The sequence below is a fragment of the Rhinolophus sinicus genome, chromosome 2 (genome assembly GCF_057876585.1).
Source record: "Rhinolophus sinicus isolate RSI-liver-muscle chromosome 2, RSI-T2T, whole genome shotgun sequence".
NCBI lineage: Eukaryota > Metazoa > Chordata > Mammalia > Chiroptera > Rhinolophidae > Rhinolophus > Rhinolophus sinicus.
In genome coordinates, this window is record NC_142502.1 from 88,571,346 (window position 1) to 88,588,794 (window position 17,449).

The 17,449-nt window shown below is 36.6% G+C and overlaps 1 protein-coding gene across 7 annotated transcripts in view; it reads left to right on the top strand.

Annotated features, from left to right (window-relative positions):
• The window catches only part of PKHD1 (PKHD1 ciliary IPT domain containing fibrocystin/polyductin), a 429,303-nt gene extending 424,875 nt beyond the window's left edge, over positions 1-4,428 (top strand). For all 7 annotated transcript variants that reach the window (XM_074333066.2, XM_088795661.1, XM_088795663.1 and 4 more), the window contains one exon: positions 3,723-4,428. In XM_074333066.2, coding sequence (XP_074189167.2) covers positions 3,723-4,165 — 443 coding nt within the window. In that variant the 3' untranslated portion in view covers positions 4,166-4,428. The remainder of the gene's footprint in view (positions 1-3,722) is intronic.
• The last annotated feature ends 13,021 nt before the right edge of the window (positions 4,429-17,449 follow it).

Here is a 17,449-nt window from a genome sequence, read left to right on the forward strand (position 1 = left end):
TGTGCTATGTAGCTTCTAGGGACCATCTTTCACATCTTTCATACCGTAAATAACAGTTTGGGTAGGTGTGATTCAGTTACAGCAGTAAAACTCTAAATAGTTCTAGTTCACCATCACGTATTGCTCAAGCACCATGATAGTAGATTAGTTCATTCATTTATATGTGGCATGATCACACTTTTAAAAGTTACAGGTATCATTGCTTATATAATACATGCTTCAAACAATTGGGACAGATTAGTACAAAAATGCCCAGATCATATCAATAGTTGCAGAAAAAGCATTTGATAAAATCCAGCAGCCATTTATGATAAAAACCCTTAAGAAAGTGGGAATAGAGGCATCATCTCTCAACATAATAAAGACCATATATGATAAACCCACAGCTAACATCATACTCAATGGGGAAAAGCTAAAACCATTCCCCTTAAGATCAGGAGCAAGGCAAGGTTGCCCACTTTCTCCACTTCTATTCAACATAGTGCTGGAAGTTCTAGCCACAGCAATCAGACAAGAAAAAGAAAGAAAAGGCATCCAAATCAGTAAGGAGGAAGTAAAATTGTCATTATATGCAGATGGCATGATACTATACATAGAGAACCCTAAAGACTCCACCAAGAAACTATTAGAGCTGACAGATGAATTTAGTAAAGTAGCAGGATACATAACTAATATTCAGAAATCAGTTACATTTGTACATACCACTAATAAAACATCAGAAGGAGAAATTGAAAAAAAAAAAAAATCCCATTTACCATTGCTTCAAAGACTATAAAATACCTGGGAATAAATTTAACCAAAGAAGTAAAAGATCTGTACTCAGAAAACTATAAGACACTGAAGAAAGAAATGAAAGAAGATACAAATAGATGGAAACACATACCATGTCCATGGATAGGAAGAATTAATATCGTTAAAATGTCCATACTGCTTAAGGCAATATACATATTCAACGCAATTCCTATCAAACTACCAATAACGTTTTTCACAGAAATAGAACATATAATCCTAAAATTTATATGGGACCATAAAAGACCCTGGATAGCCTCAGCAATCTTGAGAAATAAGAACAAAGTGGGAGGTATAACGATACCTGACATCAAATTATACTACAAGGCTACCGCAATCAAAACAGCATGGTACTGGCATAAAAACAGACACATAGATCAATGGAACAGAATAGAGAGTCCAGAAATAAATCCATGCCTATATGGCCATTTAATCTACGACAATGGAAGCAAGAATGTACGGTGGGGTAAAGACAGTCTATTCAATAAATGGTTCTGGGAAACCTGGACAGACACAAGCAAAAAAATGAAGCTGGAACACCTCCTTACACCATATACAAAAATAAATTCAAAATGGCTTGATGACTTAAATACAAGATCTGAAACCAGAAATTTCCTAGAAGAAAATATAGGAAGAAACTTCACAGACATTACCCGGAGTCAGATTTTTACTGATATATCCCTTTGCGCAAGGCAAGTAAGAGAAAATAAACATGTGGAATTACACCAAACGAAAAAGTTTTTTCACAGCAAAGGAAACTATCAATAAAACAAAAAGGATCCTACTGAATGAGAAAAGATATTTGCCAATGGTATATCTGATGAGGGGTTAATATCACAAATTTATAAAAAACTCAACTCAACTCCAAAAAAGCAAACAACCCAATTAAAAAAAGGGCAGAGGACGTGAAGAGACATTTTTCTAAAAAGGACATACAGATGGCAAACAGACATATGAAGAAATGCTTGATCTCACTAACCATCAGAGAAATGCAAATAAAAACCACAATGAGATACCACCTCACCCCAGTCAAAATGGCTATCATCAATAAATCAACAAACAACAAGTGCTGGCGCGGATGTGGAGAAAAGGGAACCCTTGTGCACTGTTGGTGGAATTGCAGATTGGTGCAGCCACTATGGAAAACAGTATGGAGGTAACTCAAAAATCTGAAAATGGAACTACCTTATGATCCAGCAATTCCACTCCAAGGTATCTATCTGGAGAAATCCAAAACCCTAATTCAAAAAGCTTTATGCACTCCTATGTTTATTGCAGCACTATACACAATAGCCAAGACATGGAAACAACCAAAATGCCCATCGGTAGATGACTGGATTAAGAAACTGTGGTACATTTATACAATGGAGTATTACGCAGCCATAAAGAAGAATGAAATCTTACCATTTGCAACAACATGGATGGACCTAGAGAACATTGTGTTAAGTGAAATAAGTCAGACAGAGAAAGACAAATACCATATGATCTCACTTATATGTGAAATCTAAAGAAAAGAATAAGTGAATGAACTAATCAGGAACGGTTTCGGAGACATAGAGGAAAAACTGAGGGTTGCTAGATGGGAGGGATGTGGGGATAAGGGGGAAGGTGAGGGGATTGGAAAACAGTCAGTAACCACAAGATGGCCATGGGGTTTTGAAAATTAATTTGGGGAATGTAATCAATAATGTTGTAAAGATTTTGTAGGGTATCTGATGGACACTTGTCTCATTAGGGAGACCACTTCAGGGATGATGTAGATGACTGATCACTGCATTGTACACCTGAAGCTGAAGCTGAACAATAATGAATGTCAACTACAAGTTTGTGTGTGTGTGTGTGTGTGTGTGTGTGTGTGTGTGTGTGTGTGTGTATGTATATACTTACAAGAAGCAGAGTGCAGCATTAGGAATAGAGACAGTGGAAATGTAATGGCTGTGTGCGATGTCAGAGGGATAGTGGATGGGGGGAGGGGGGTTCACACAGTGTGAGGGATATAAATGATAAATGTCTAAGTATTACTTTGCCTTGTGCACCTGAAACTAATAAAAAAATGAATCAAACATAATCAAAATAAAACTTATACAATCAGACAAAAAAAAAAAAAAGCCCAGATCATCTCTTTACCACAGTCAACACCCATGTTGTACTCTTCTGAGTTGAATATGAATTCTGTTGGTTAGAAAAATAAAATGTAATTGAAATATCAAGGGAAGAAAACAAAACAAGAATGTTAAAATGAAATACATTTTAGGAAACTGTTAAGTAGCACTTGAGGATAATATAAAATTGTACGACTGAAGCCCAGAGAGGCTAAGTGACTAGATGAAAGTCACAGAGCCAATTCACCGGGGAGAGCCTGAACTCTAATTTTGTGACTCCAGTCCAGTGCTCCTTCTACTATTACACAATTACATATGTACATACTCATATGGATACATGTTTATTTATATATATGTGTGTTATCTCTACATATGTTTATATTAATGTGTTTTTTTAATCAAAGTTTTTCAAATTTTTATGTAAATTTGGCGTAAAAGCCAAAGTATTAGATAAGACTCGTTTTCAGTGCTCACATTTCTCAATGCGAGTGTTAGTTAACCCTCTTGGTCAGGCCTAACTGCAGTCTGTTATACTGTCTTGTTTACAATGAAAAACCCTTGTTGACTTATCAACATCACAAAAGTGTTTCTCTGGGAAGCAATATCATCAAACTTTTATTAGATAATTAATATTAATTATAAATTGGGCATGGGACACAGTGGGTTGTTTTAGGAAAAAATATTTCCAAAATTATTTGGAAATAGATAAGCTGATTAGCCTCAAACTTGAATGATTTAGCAATTATCTTTTCAGGAATGCTAAATATGCAACATGGGTAATCTGCTGATTGAGAGCTAACTCCATTTCCTCCCCTATTTTTTTCTCCACAGATATGAGGATGAAGGTCATTCTGGGAAAGCCGAACCAGCTCCCTCATGAGTCATTAAATGGAGTGTCCAGAAGGAAGGTCAGCCGCCGTGCTGTCCGAGAGGAGGGTGGCAGCCGAGAAGCTGCTGTGCCAGCTGCCAGTATTACCTGTGTCACATCCCACAGGCACACCTGTACTCTGGGGTCTCCTGCTCAGCAGGTGTACGTGCAAGCGAATGGGAACTGGAAGGAGGCACAAGAGCAGTTGCTCAGATACCAGCTGGCCGGCCGGGATCAGCAGCTGCTGCTTTGTTCAGACCTTGGACAAGAAAGGCAGAAATTGCAGGACCAGAGTCGGTTGGGCAAGGAGAGTGGCAGCACACGGCTTTCCCAAGAGAACAAAGCCCCCTGTGGTGCCACCGAAACATTCTGCCTTCACCCAGAAGCAATTCATGAACAGCTGTGATCAAGGGGTGTGTGGGCATTTGGGCTGAAAGTCAGAATGTTCAAAATATTTCTGGAAGATGAGCAGGGGCGATGTGGCCTGACTTGTTTGGGCACTGAGAAGGGAGAATATGCACTCTGAATTGTCATTTTTCAACTTTAAAATGGAAGATAGTCGTATAAATGCTTGTAGATTGAAACAGTGTCTGATATATCTTTTGTATTTATCGTGGATCCTAGTCCAATGCCAGTCAAATAACAGGTTCCCAAATATTTGTTAATGTTTTTGCTTGTCTTTTAATTTAAGCCAGTTATGTATCTTCCTGGTTTCACCGTCTTAATAATGCTTCAGTTGTGATTTATACCAGTAAGGGTTTTTATTTACCTTCTTCTAGGATGGCCAACCCCAATGCTTTGGGCTTCTCTGATTAAGGGATCGTGAAATGGGCTGGTCTGCTATAGTTATTTCTGCAGTGTTACAGCAAAACATTTCTTTATCTTATAAGAACATTTGAATGATAGAAGAAGATCTGTCAGAACTTACCTTCCCATCACAAGACAACTTCCTGGTGTTTTATAAGCTGGTTTTATTTCATGGCTTAAATTCAATCATTATTGGGAGCCCACAATAGAGCAAGCATCTCAAGTTTGCAACTGATAACTATTGATACATGAAAACTGATAGTCTCATAGGCTTTGCTGAGATTTTTAGTTAAAGGACAAAGATACAAAAACAACAAGTTTGGGGGAAGAAATTGTCCATCAAAGTTATCTTTCAATAGTTCTTTCTGTTAGTAACTGGGTTAAATTTACAACTGGAATAAAAGGAACTGTATTGGGAGACCAGAGATAACCAAGTGGCCAAGTGGATTATCAGCTAACTCATTTATCAGGGAACTGTTTTTTGGCGAAGATAATTCATAAAGCTGCCCAATGAGGTAGGGGAGAGATTACATCATGTACAGCCTCTCTAGGCTGTTCTAGAAGCTCTGATAGAGACCAGAGTATAAGGTCAACTGGTGTAGATAAGTTGGATAAGGATGCTAATGGCAATTTCACCTAATTTGTATATTTGCACAGGGCCCATCAGTGTTCAAAGTAAAGGATACTTTAAGCAGCCTGACTGTATCCTCGGCCCTGGATCCAGAAGCCCTTATGCTCCAAGGGAAAAAAAAAAAACAAAGACAGCAGAGGTAAGGAGACTTTCCAGAAAGAACTTGCTGTTAGATTTTTCACTAAATGTAAACCAGGACTTTCCAATTTCTGAAAGATTAGGGGCTGTCCTATGGTTGAATTAGGACAGAGGAAGGAGACACACTCTTCTATTGCAGAACTTTCAATAACATTGCCCTGGAATTAGCCCCAAAGATGGTACCTGGCAGAAAGTCCTTCAGCAGGGCATCAATGGAAAAATGTGTCTCACCTTGCCATGAGTTAGCAGTAACTTTCTCAGCCTCCTTGTCCATTTTCTAGGGATCTTGTGGATATTTGAAACCTTAAAGCTGCCCTAAAAGCACATAAGCAACCTTCTCTGTGATATTGTGTTGGATTCTGAGGGAGATATAGTTAGATGTACTTCAAAAGATTTTAATCCAGACTATTTGTGTTTAAGGAGGACATTGATGGGCAATCTGGCCTATTGAAATTTACTCTGGAGGTACAAAGTGGCTGCCTGCAGGATATATCCTCTTTGTCGATGTACTTTGTTTGGACATTAACAGTGTTTAAAAACATAACAGTAGAAAAAAAAATAACTTGAATGGCTTAGGCAGACTATGCCTTCTCTAGTTTAATTGGTCCCCGTTCTTTTTATCTCATTTTTGTATCTTCCTGGTCTATGTAGTAATTTTGTTTGCAATTTTTACTTTAGTGCATATATTAAGTCCTCAAGAGCTGTAATCTTTTTGTACAAAATCATTTCAGAAGTTAAGGCTTCTGAGGATTATTAAATGGTAGCAGTCTTAGCTGATAGGATTTGTCTACACATTCTCCTTTTCACTCTGGTGATTTTATTCACCACCTTGAATTCCAACCCAGATGTCGTTCCTGGCTTCTATACCACATATTGAGCAACCTACTGAGAACTTCCACTAGGTTATCCCACAGCTACCATGACTTAACATGGCAGTCACGCCTACACCTCCTCATGCTTTCCCCGACACAACGCACCACATCCCTGCACTCAGACCAAAATCTAGAAGTCAACCATGACTCTGCATTCTATCTTACCCTTTCCAAAGGGTCAGCTACCAACTCTGTTTTTTTCTATTTCTTTTTTATTTTTTCCCAGTCTTTCCTATCTCTTTATCCATCCTCCATGTGCAAAAAGATTGACGTTTCTGAAAGAGAATCTTGAGCCTATCCCTCTGTTTAGGGGCAACCATAAATGACCTATTCATTCTATCCCTCAAGCAAAGCTTGGGTTACCTGAAGTCACAATTGAATCCTTGGGCCTGACCAACAACCGGAAACATCCAGAGTAACTTGCAGGGCTCTAGCATGTGGCATAGAATTTCAGAATCTGGCCAGAATCCCCCAAACCACAGTTAAGCCAGTCCTCTTTTTCCTTCTCAAAACATGAGAGATTCAGTAAATGCTGACAGCAGAGAACAGCTCTTGGTTCATTCATGTCTGGAGATGAGCGGATTAGGTAAAGCCACTATAGGCCAACCCTAAACTTATTCAGACCATTAATATGGATAACTCAGTAAATATTTCCAGCAGTAACAACCTTTTATTCAAATACATTATTTAAAAATATCTTCTTCCTGCGTTTTTTCAAAGAATCTCTTCCTGCCTCCCATTTCTGATTTACTATGTATGGTGGACACCTTTCCCCCAAGATACCAAACAAACAAAAATTCAAGAGCATTGAAAAAATTTTTGTAAAAATGTATGGATGTTAAAATTGAGAAAGAAGGATGAAGGGAGCTATGGTAGTTTCTACCATCTCTTGAGTTTTGGGGATTGTGTTCAAGGAACGTACAAGACTTTGACAGAACTTCATGTCTCTCTCAGACTGAGAGACTGAGCCAATCTGACAAGGGTTGTGTCCTGCAGCAGACTTGCCCATATTATTGCCCAGTGACGTTACTGAGTACCAAGAGGCCTTTAGCTCCCTCAGGGTCCAGTCCTTTCAATGATTATTTAGTTGAATGACTTCTTTCTGTCTAGCAGTCTAACTGCAAATATAGAAAATTACTATACATTGAAATGTATGCAAACTCTATGCAAAAATGAATGTGGGAAAATTGAATGTAAATCACATGCAAATATTATTCAATCGAGTTTCTATTAAACTATATATGTCAATAACAGTAAAAGATTTTAATTAATTCTGGGATTTAAAATTCATGCATTTATTCCATATTTTCTTGCCATAATTTATAATGTATCAATGTCAATTTTGAAAAAGCTATAAGCAGAAGGAATTATTCGATAGCGTGTAGAACAGTTGATTTCAACCTACACTACAGCACTGTGACTAATTACAGATATATTTGAGAGACAAATCACATTTCCAAAATGTAATTTGTTAAAAAAAAACAAAGATAAAACATTTTTATAAACTTCCATGAGGTTTAAGTAATAGAATACAGAGCTTTTCCTGTTTACAAATATTCTTCTAACATTTGTTATTTTTAGACTTCAAAAAAGACTGGGGATTTCTTTACTTGAAACAATTCAAGAAAAAAGTAGATTCTGCCCATCAGTCTGGTCTGTTTGTAGACAGAAGATTCATTTACTGCATATGTAGGACTTTGTAGAAATTTATAGGGATTTGAATGGTTGATCATTTCTACATTCTTTTATTTCAGTCCCAAAACGATGACTCATTTATTATTATCACCATACATTTTATTTCAAAGTTAATAGTTATAACAAAAGGAAAGAGAGTCAATTTCCTTTTGATAAATGAGGAAATAGCACTCTTCTCTCCTCTTTATAATGAACAGTTAGTTGCCAAACTCTTACAAGGATCCAAAGCAAAATTGCAAATTTGTCTGAACTGTATCCGCTTGTTTAAATTGTTCCCCTCAATTTAATGGTACAGCGATCTAGTAGAATGTCTGATGTAAAAAATTACTCAAGATATACTGTTAGACTAAAAAAATTAAGCAAATTGCAAAACAATGTATATAATATGCTTTTGCCTATAGTTTATATATAGAAAATTATGGAGAGATAAGCAATATATTTTTGAAAACAATAGTTACCTATAAGTAATGGAGTAGGGAATATGTGTATATGTCCACTTCAAATTTTATATATTTTTTGTGTTTCAATATTTTTATGAATACATATTACTATAAAACAAAAAAATTTAAAATATCTCCAAGTTATGATTGACCAAAGGTTATCAATCCCTTTAGATCTCATCCAGGGGTAGGAAATGCTTATAAGAAATGCTCTCCAAGGTGGACTAAGATAAATATACAAGAGAAGGAAAAGAAAGTATAGAAAAGAAAATAAATGGGCCAGAAAGAAAGACCAAAGAGGAATAAAAGGAAAAGTGAAGAAAGTCTCTTAAGTAAGGAAAGGAATGTTCCATGGTGGACAGAAGTCAGAGTGTGACCACATCTGCTTTCTTATCACAGTGTCCCTAGGGCCCCATCTATGTTAAAAGTCTATAAAGAAAATGTGTATATGGCTATGGGCTCAGCATCTCTCAATAAGATCCAAATTTAAAATAGCCTCCTTTCCACCATTCATATGGAGGAAACACTGGAGAAGCAGATTCTCATCCTAAGTCGAGAGTGGACCCAACACAATTCCCATAGACTAAGAAGTGCCCACAGAACAGCATCCCTGTCTTCCCCAGGTTAGTGACACACTGTGTGCTGCTTCCAGCCCAGCTCCACAAGAACTTATTTTAAACCCGCACCAAGTGGTATCATAACCCTGAACACAAAGAGCTGACTCTTGGTAGCAGCTATCATGGTACATTTATTAAGCAGGTTCCAGAGACTGAAACTTTTGTAATAGAGCCTTAGATCAAGAGACTGTGGACTTCATGTTGCAAATGATGGGAGTGGCTGGAAAATTGGGTGCTACAAAATTTTCTTAAATTTGAGGATGAATAAATAATCCTGTGTGCTTATCTACAGTTTTGACAACTCTAGAAGTGCTGTAAATTGGGGCTATAATTCTAGTAATACCAACTTTTTCAGAATTCCTTTCTACATATTTTCATTCTATTCATAAGAAGTCATTGCCTCAGTTATCACCTTTCTTTCCAACATCATCAATCTTTCCTGATCTATTTATTTTCATGACTATCAAGCATGTTAAGTAGCTCCCACTTAACAAAAACGAAAACAAATATTCTTTGATTCTATAGGTTCCTTCCAATCTCTACCCATTTTTCTGCTCCCATTCCAACAAAATTGTCTGAAAGACTTTAGTACACAAATTTCACTGCATTTCATTACTTCCTAGGTTTTCATTCCCTCTACCAAGCACTCCAATATGTTTTCTGACCCTTCCACAGGACAGAGACTGCTCTTGTGGCAATCACCAGTGACTTCCATATTTCTAATCCTAAAGAACAATTCTCTGTCTTCATTTTACATGACATCTCGGGAGCATCTAATCCAGACTTTGTCTTCCTCTTTCTTGGACTTTTCTCTCTTGGTTTTTGTAATGTCTTCTCTCCTTGATTTCCTCTTATGTCCCTGACACACCTTCTCAAAAAGCAGTAGAGAGAAGAAGCAGATCTTAGTTTCTAATGCAAAATCTTGTGAGACCTTAAGACAAAAATCCAGTTGAGCCTTCCTAGTCTTTTAACCTAGAAACTCAGAGCTAACAAATAGATGGTGTTTTTGTTTGCTTGGCTAGTTGGTCGGTAGGTTGTACCTCTTTATTGAGGTGTAACTGATATGTAAAAAACTGTACACATTTAATGGGTAAGTATCCACCCATGAAACCATTACCACCATCGACGCCGTAGGCATATCTATCACCTTCCAAAGTTTCCTCCCACACTCTTCTTATTATTATTAGTTGTAGTAATAGTATGAAGAATACCTAATATAAGATTGACTCTCTTAGAATATTTGAAGTTTACAATAGAGTATTATTAGCGATAGGCACTATGCTGCATAGATCTTCAGATCTTATTAATGTTGCATAACTGAAACTTTGAGCCTTTGACCATAATCTCCTTATTTTCTCCTCCCCCCAACCTTTGGCAATCACCAGTTTACTCCCCATACTTCCAAAGGATGACTATTTTAGATTCCACATGTAAGTGAGTTCATACATAATTGGTCATTCTATGTTTGGCTTATTTCACTTAAATCATGTTCTCCAGGTCCATCCTTGTTGTTGCAAATGGCAGGAATTCCCACTTTTTTAAGACTGAGTAATATTCTGCTTTCGGTATTGTTTTAAGTCACTAAGTTTCTGCAATAGAAAACTAATACAGACACTATGGTTTCACTGGGGGGAAAAAAGGCGGTGGGGAACTCAGTCCTTTCCAGTCTTTGATCCTGTCTTTGGATGGCTTCTGCTCTCTATTTCTGCTGATATGAATCACTTCCAGTCCTCCATAAATTTAATCTCCTCATTCAATCCATAGATTCCCCTCTGACAGTCCGACTGCCCCCTGTTGGCAGCTGGATCACATCTGTTCCCAGGTGCCTTCCCCAGGTCTCTCACCAGCACACTTGTTCCTTCCAGTATAGAGGTGTCCAGCATTCGGGTTCTCCAGCCACAATGGATGTATTTCCATTACTGGAACCCCAGATGAAAACAATGCAGACTGTTCTTTTTTTCCTCTCTCTCTTCTGTCTTCTCATTTCCCAGTCTGTTTCCCCAACTAGATTCTGACAACATTTATTTGCAGTATTCCCATCAGTTCCATGAGTGACAGGAGACTGGTGTCAAGTGAGAAAATGAAATGTAAATTTTATTAAACACCCCCTCTCATCTCTGCGTATCAATCCAGATTCCAGCCCAACATAGCATATCAAATCCTGTCTATGCCAGGCCTCGGGGCACATGGAAAATCATTTCTCTTTAATGCCATTCCCTTCTAGTAAAATATTTTTCTGTTTGGTAAATGAAAATTTTAGACGCAAACCCTGTTTTAATCCCAGTGAAAAGTATATCTTCAAAATGAACATTTGAAGGAGGGTGCAGAAAAGAGAAGAGGGAAGATTCAGGGGCAAAGGGGAAGGAAAAGGGGATTAGGAAAACAGAATTGTATTTAGTTGTGTCATGTGCAGTCCTGTCTGGTGGCTGTGCAGGGATGCATATCCACAGAATAAATGGCGACATTCTTTGAAAGCTTGGACCATCAGGACATTGATCTACATGCTGTCCTGTCTCAGAGATAATAAAGATCTTAAATCTGATACACTGCCTTGAAATAGCATTAGAAATATAGATGTTTCATTCTGGTTGTGAATATGTGAATAACTACCAGCTTGTATGGGGTTCTGACAGGAGATGTTTGTGTGTAGAGAACGTGTTCATTTGGGACCCTAAAAGTGTGATTAATTTAAAAATGAAAAAAGCACATTTCGCTTGCACATTGAAGTAAAAAATAGAATAAATTAATGAACCGATAATGAACATTGAAAACACCACTACTACTTAAAATCCATACTCTGTTTATCCATATTCCACTTAATAAATTAAATAAAAAGTGTAAATACTGCTGTATGTTTAAAAAAAGAACATTATTTAATCTACTTTTTAAATTTTGCTCATTTTAAGTGGGCAAAACCAATTTCAAAAGACAGTTCATCGAGAATATATTTGTATTTGAACCACCTGTCCTTATTTGCCTGAGACTGGGGGGTTTCCTGGGATATGGGACTGTCTGTCAAAACCAGGAAATCAATCCCAGAAAGTTCCAGGCAAACCAGGAGCATTACCCTAATATATTACCATTATAAATAATATAAAATAGTAATTCATTATACTCTAATAAATTATTAGTATTATAGACTTCATTTTTAGACAACGGTCTTGAGTTAAATGAACATATAGCTGTATCTGGATGTGATTTCCTTGGTTTGATCAAACTTGGCAGACCAAGTTTAGGCTTCCAAAATATTGAGGGCACAACAAGCATTATTGTTGATACCTGAAAAAATGGCATTTTTACCTTTCTTTTCCTTGACCTGTGGTTAAGCTTAAAAACATTCTTCCTGAGACTACAAGTAGTTAAGACAAAGGAATCTGAATTCTGCTGTTCAGACACTTAGTAATGTATCTGAGCACAACTGATAACGCATAAACTAATGTCTCTAGTTAAAACTAGAATCCAGCTTAGATGCATTTGTGCATTTAACATCCGAAAATGTAAATCAAGTGTTGGGCTGAACAGTGCATTCACTTCCCAAAAGAGATATAAGATTTCTCACCTAGCAGAGGTCTGGCTCCTGAGATAGAAGATGTTATATTTAGAATTCAAAACTCATGCCATGCTCCCTTGTGCCCAAGAAGAGAGTTTATACAGTAATGTAGAAATTTAACTTGAATTATTGTAGTTGCAATTCACAATCCTTGGTTGCTTAATTAAACATATTTGATTTCTTAGTTATTCTCCCTTTTTAGTATTTTTGTGTATTAATTAAAATGGAGTATTTTGTTTCAGAAATGGGTACGAATTATATGTGTAAAGAACATGAACGCAGGGCTAACTCAAGGTAAAATTGTGGAATTATTAACCTGTATGTTTGGGGTTTGCCCTGACTTTTGTCCCATTTTGTTTCTTCCCATCTTAGTCTCCAAATCTTTGGTGTTGAGACCAGCTCATCCCAGAATTATTTTGAACTGTGGACCTATGTTTTCTATATTCTTCCCATCAAATTTAGCTACCCAGTGAGCTATTTCTTCCAGAATTTCTAGGTAGTTTCCTAGAATAATTCACACTAATGTTCTAATGTTAAGTATATCATACCTCCTAGGTATATTTTCATTTTAGCAGATTTCTTAAGCCACGGCTTGAAAGAATAGACCTAAAGATGGAATTCCAATTCCTGCAGAAGGCTATTTTAGGAGAAGAAACTTCAGTAATATATTAGTATCCTATTGTTGCTACTACCACAATTTTTGTGCCTTAAAACAACACAAGTTTATTCTCTTAAAATTTTGGAAGTCAGAAATCTGAATTCAGTTTTGTTAATGCTAAAACCAAAATGTAGTCAAGGCTGGTTTCTTCTGGAGTTTCTAGGGGAAAATCTGTTTCCCTGTCTTTTTCAGCTTCTAATGGCTGCCTATGTACCTTGGCTTGTGACCCCTCATCCACCTTCAAAGCATACCTCCTGTGTCTACTTCACTCCAACTTCTTGGTTCACATCTCCTACTATTTTTCTGATCTCCTGACTCTCTGAGGACTCCCGTGATTACATTTGGAGCCCACCTGGACAACTCTGGAAATTCTCATTTATAGGTCCTCAACCTAAACACATCTGCAGGTCCCTTTTGATATGTAAATTTAACATTCACAATTTCCAGGGATTAGAATGTGGATAGCTTCCGAGTAGCCTTTATTCAGCCTAACACAAATAACATCCTCTGTGGCAACTTATGTTGGTGGGTGAGATTGACTCTATAGGAATGAAAAGTTATAGTAATGACAAACCCTACGCCAGCATGCACTGAGCATATAATTTGGGAATTGAGGGTGAAGTCCTTCATGATTATAAAAACCACCATCATATACCTCTATGGTCCCATTTGCAGGGAGGATGGAGAGATCATAGAATGGAGCCCTTCAGTCCACTCCTCTCTAAGACCCCCCTCCCAGTGCTGCTGAGATCGAGGTACAGCAACTAAAGAAAAGGTACCACAGACACAAAGATAAAAGTCATTGTTGGGCTTATTGGATCTCAAGGCAAAAGTGGTGTGTTTTGAAACTCAAGGAATATAAAAGAAAATATTTGTCTTTTTTCTTTTATTTTTTCTGATTAGTTCATTCATTTATTCTTTTTTTAAAATTCCACATATAAGTGAGATCATATAGTATTTGTCTTTCTCTGACTTATTTCACTTAACATAATGTTCTCTAGGTCCATCCATGTTGTTGCAAATGGTAAGATTTCTTTCTTGTTTATGGCTGCGTAATACTCCATTGTAAGTACAATTTTTCCTTACACAATTCATGTCTTATATACTCTTGAGGACCCACATAAGGTCCGCCTCTGGTCTCTGAGGCTCCAATGAGCTTTCCCTTGCCTGAGGGTGTCTATGCTGCCCTCGTGACAATACAAGGCCACGCCTAAGTGATGAGTTGCTGTTGATTATAAACATAGTGTCAGCAGAGACCACTTCTCCTATATCACTGAGTTCTTCTCTACCACACTCTAATACGGTAACCTAGCAACAGAGTGCATGTAACTGTTTAGTGAATGAGTATGGGGAAAAAATTGTTTCCCCAAATCAGACTTAAGGTAAGTTCTGTGCTTTTAAAAATATTTGTAAATAAATGTTTCTAAATATGTATGATTCTCCTAGGCAATGAGTAGGTGCTCAGTAAATATTTGTTGATTGATTGCTACCTTAAGTCCCATAGAAGGAAAATAATTCTGAGTTCACTTTTAATGCCATTAGCTACCTTTATATTTATTATTCCTGAGTATTTTATACCAAAGGGGTTGGAGTTTGAAGTGTAAAACAAGTTTTGAAAGGAGCTTATGATAATATTTTTCTTCTTTATTCTACTCCTACACACTGCAAATTAAAAACAAGTACTTTATACATACACCAGATGTAAATACTATTTTAAAACCAAAGGCTTATATAATCACATGATGCTTTATAAATCACTGGTAGAGATACAATGGCTTAAAGTCAGTAATGTATCTATTTTATTATCACATCCTTTAAAAATTTTAATTTAATGCTACCTCAAAGCTCTGATCACTAGATAAAGATGTTATTAATGTATAAAACAAAGATTAATATACTTAATAATAAAAGCCTCTTAAAATTTTAGGAAAAGATGACCATGGCTAATCTCCTAAAAACTAGTAAACATAGTACTTATAATAGAAAAAATACAAACAAAAATAAACGCATAAACATTTATTTCAATGTACAGGCATACCTCAGAGATATTGCAGGTTCCATTCCAGGTTCCAGATAATCACTATAAAGAGAATATCCAATCAAATGAATTGTAATATTTTTTGTTGGTGGAGGGTCTTGCCTTCAATTTGTAAAAAAGTAACATCTGTGAAGGGAAATAAAATGAAGTGCAATAAAACAAGGTACACCTGTAATGCAAATTAAAACAAGATAATGCCACGTTTCACTTATCTAATTGGCAAATATTAAAGAAATTATAATATTCAGTATATGGGAGTATACTCTTTATCCTGGCAAAAATACAGCCTAAGAAGCATTCCCATGCATTATTCATGTGGCTATCAGTTGATATAAACTTTATAGAGGGCAATTTAATCATTATCAAAAGACTTTAAAATGTACATATGTTTGTCTAAGTGGTTCAAAAATAAAAATTTTACCTAAATAATTTATTGAAATAATTTATTGAATTTATTTTACCTAAATAATTTATTGAAAAATATATGGACCAAATACACACCGCACTCATATGCCAAAACAACAACACATTTCCTAAACTCTTTATGAAAGAGAAATAATTAAATCAAGATTGGGACATTCACATAACTAAAGGTTTGATTCATTAAAAATTATGTTTCCAAATAATAATTGCACAAGAAATCCTTACTTTTAAGTATTAAGTTAAATGTATAGGATGCAAAGAGAGTACGATATAAATCTGTGTGTGTATTTATGCCCATATTTATATGTGTGGGTGTACATGTTAACAGGAGTTATCTCTGAAAGATGGTTTTATTGGTATTTTTCATTTTCTTCCTTGTTTTTGTTTTATTCAGACTTTCAACAATTAACATATTACCTTTAAGCAACTAAAAATCTAGTAAATTCTACTTAAAAGAGGACTAGAGACCCCAGCCTCCACCCTGACAAGCAAATCTCCCCAGTGCCAAACTTGGAACTACCCAGCTGTGCAAAGTTACTTTATATTGGCATGTTTCCCTTTTGCCCTATTGTGTGAGAATCAGCTGAAGAGAACTGAGCATAATCTGCAGCCTTGAGAAGTTGTGCAGAACATGCCAACCATGAAGAGGTCATGGAACCCAAGGCCGCCTTGGGAAGCCTCTCTTATTTCCTTTGTTCCTCTTCACCACCGTCACCATTGTTCAAAATTATGATGAATGGACGTAGTCTACTCATTGCAGTACACCAGAGGGTTCTCCCCACCAGACCCAGCTAAAGCAACATTATTCTTATTACTCTTCTCCATACGGTGGCCTAAGAAGGGATGGAGGAAATATGTGTTATGTGCAGCTGCCAGAGGATGGAAGTGGTACTAAACACGAGCATTGACTAGACTCAGTATTAGTGATGGTGGTGGGGAGCCATCCAGGCTCTGGGCTGCCTGAAGGCAGTGGTGATCCCCTGCTTGTCCTATCTGTCAGTCTATTTGATCTCCAAATGAATTGCTTTTGATAACAGCTATATAAATGCAGAACTGATCCGCTGGGCCTTCTTAAATGAGACTCCTCACTTTCATCTCCCAGTCATTTCAAAAACCAGATAGACTTGTTAGAGGTTTTAATGCAATGATTTATGTTTTATCTTCCTGGGTTTCAGGCAGCATTTATTTAGCTCTAAATTCTTCCCCAGCCTCTATGCGAGAGGAGAAACATTTGCACACACGACATTTGGGGTTTCTTTTTTAAAAGTAAATACATTTAATACAATAATATGTGTTTTTTCTGCTTTATTGTACTTAGGAAAGACAATAAACTTCATTTTAAGGAAGGAGAGAGGGAACAGAAAAGGTCACCATACAGAGAATTTTCGTTATTAGACCCTTGACAAAGTTGCAGGGACCCAGAAATGAACAATATCAATTTTCAAATTCTATAAAACAAATCATTAAGGTTCCCCCACCCAATGACTACCAGGAAAATAAATCACAATTAATTTCATTTAAAACAAAGAAAGACAAGTTTTCTTATGATTTTTTTCCATGTTGTTTGTATTATCTATAAAAGAATGATTTGTGGAAAGCTAATTATTTTTGTCTCATACCTTTTTCTCCTTACACCTCACTTCCTTATCTCTTTCCACTTTCACCTCTTTCCCATTGTATAAATGAAGCAAACTCTCCTATTAAAGAGTGGGGCATCATTCATAATACACAGAACCTTTTGTAAGAAGCTTTGTTTATTTACCACTTATACGCTATAAGTAACCTTATTTAATGTGATGTATTTAGGGGAAAGACACGACC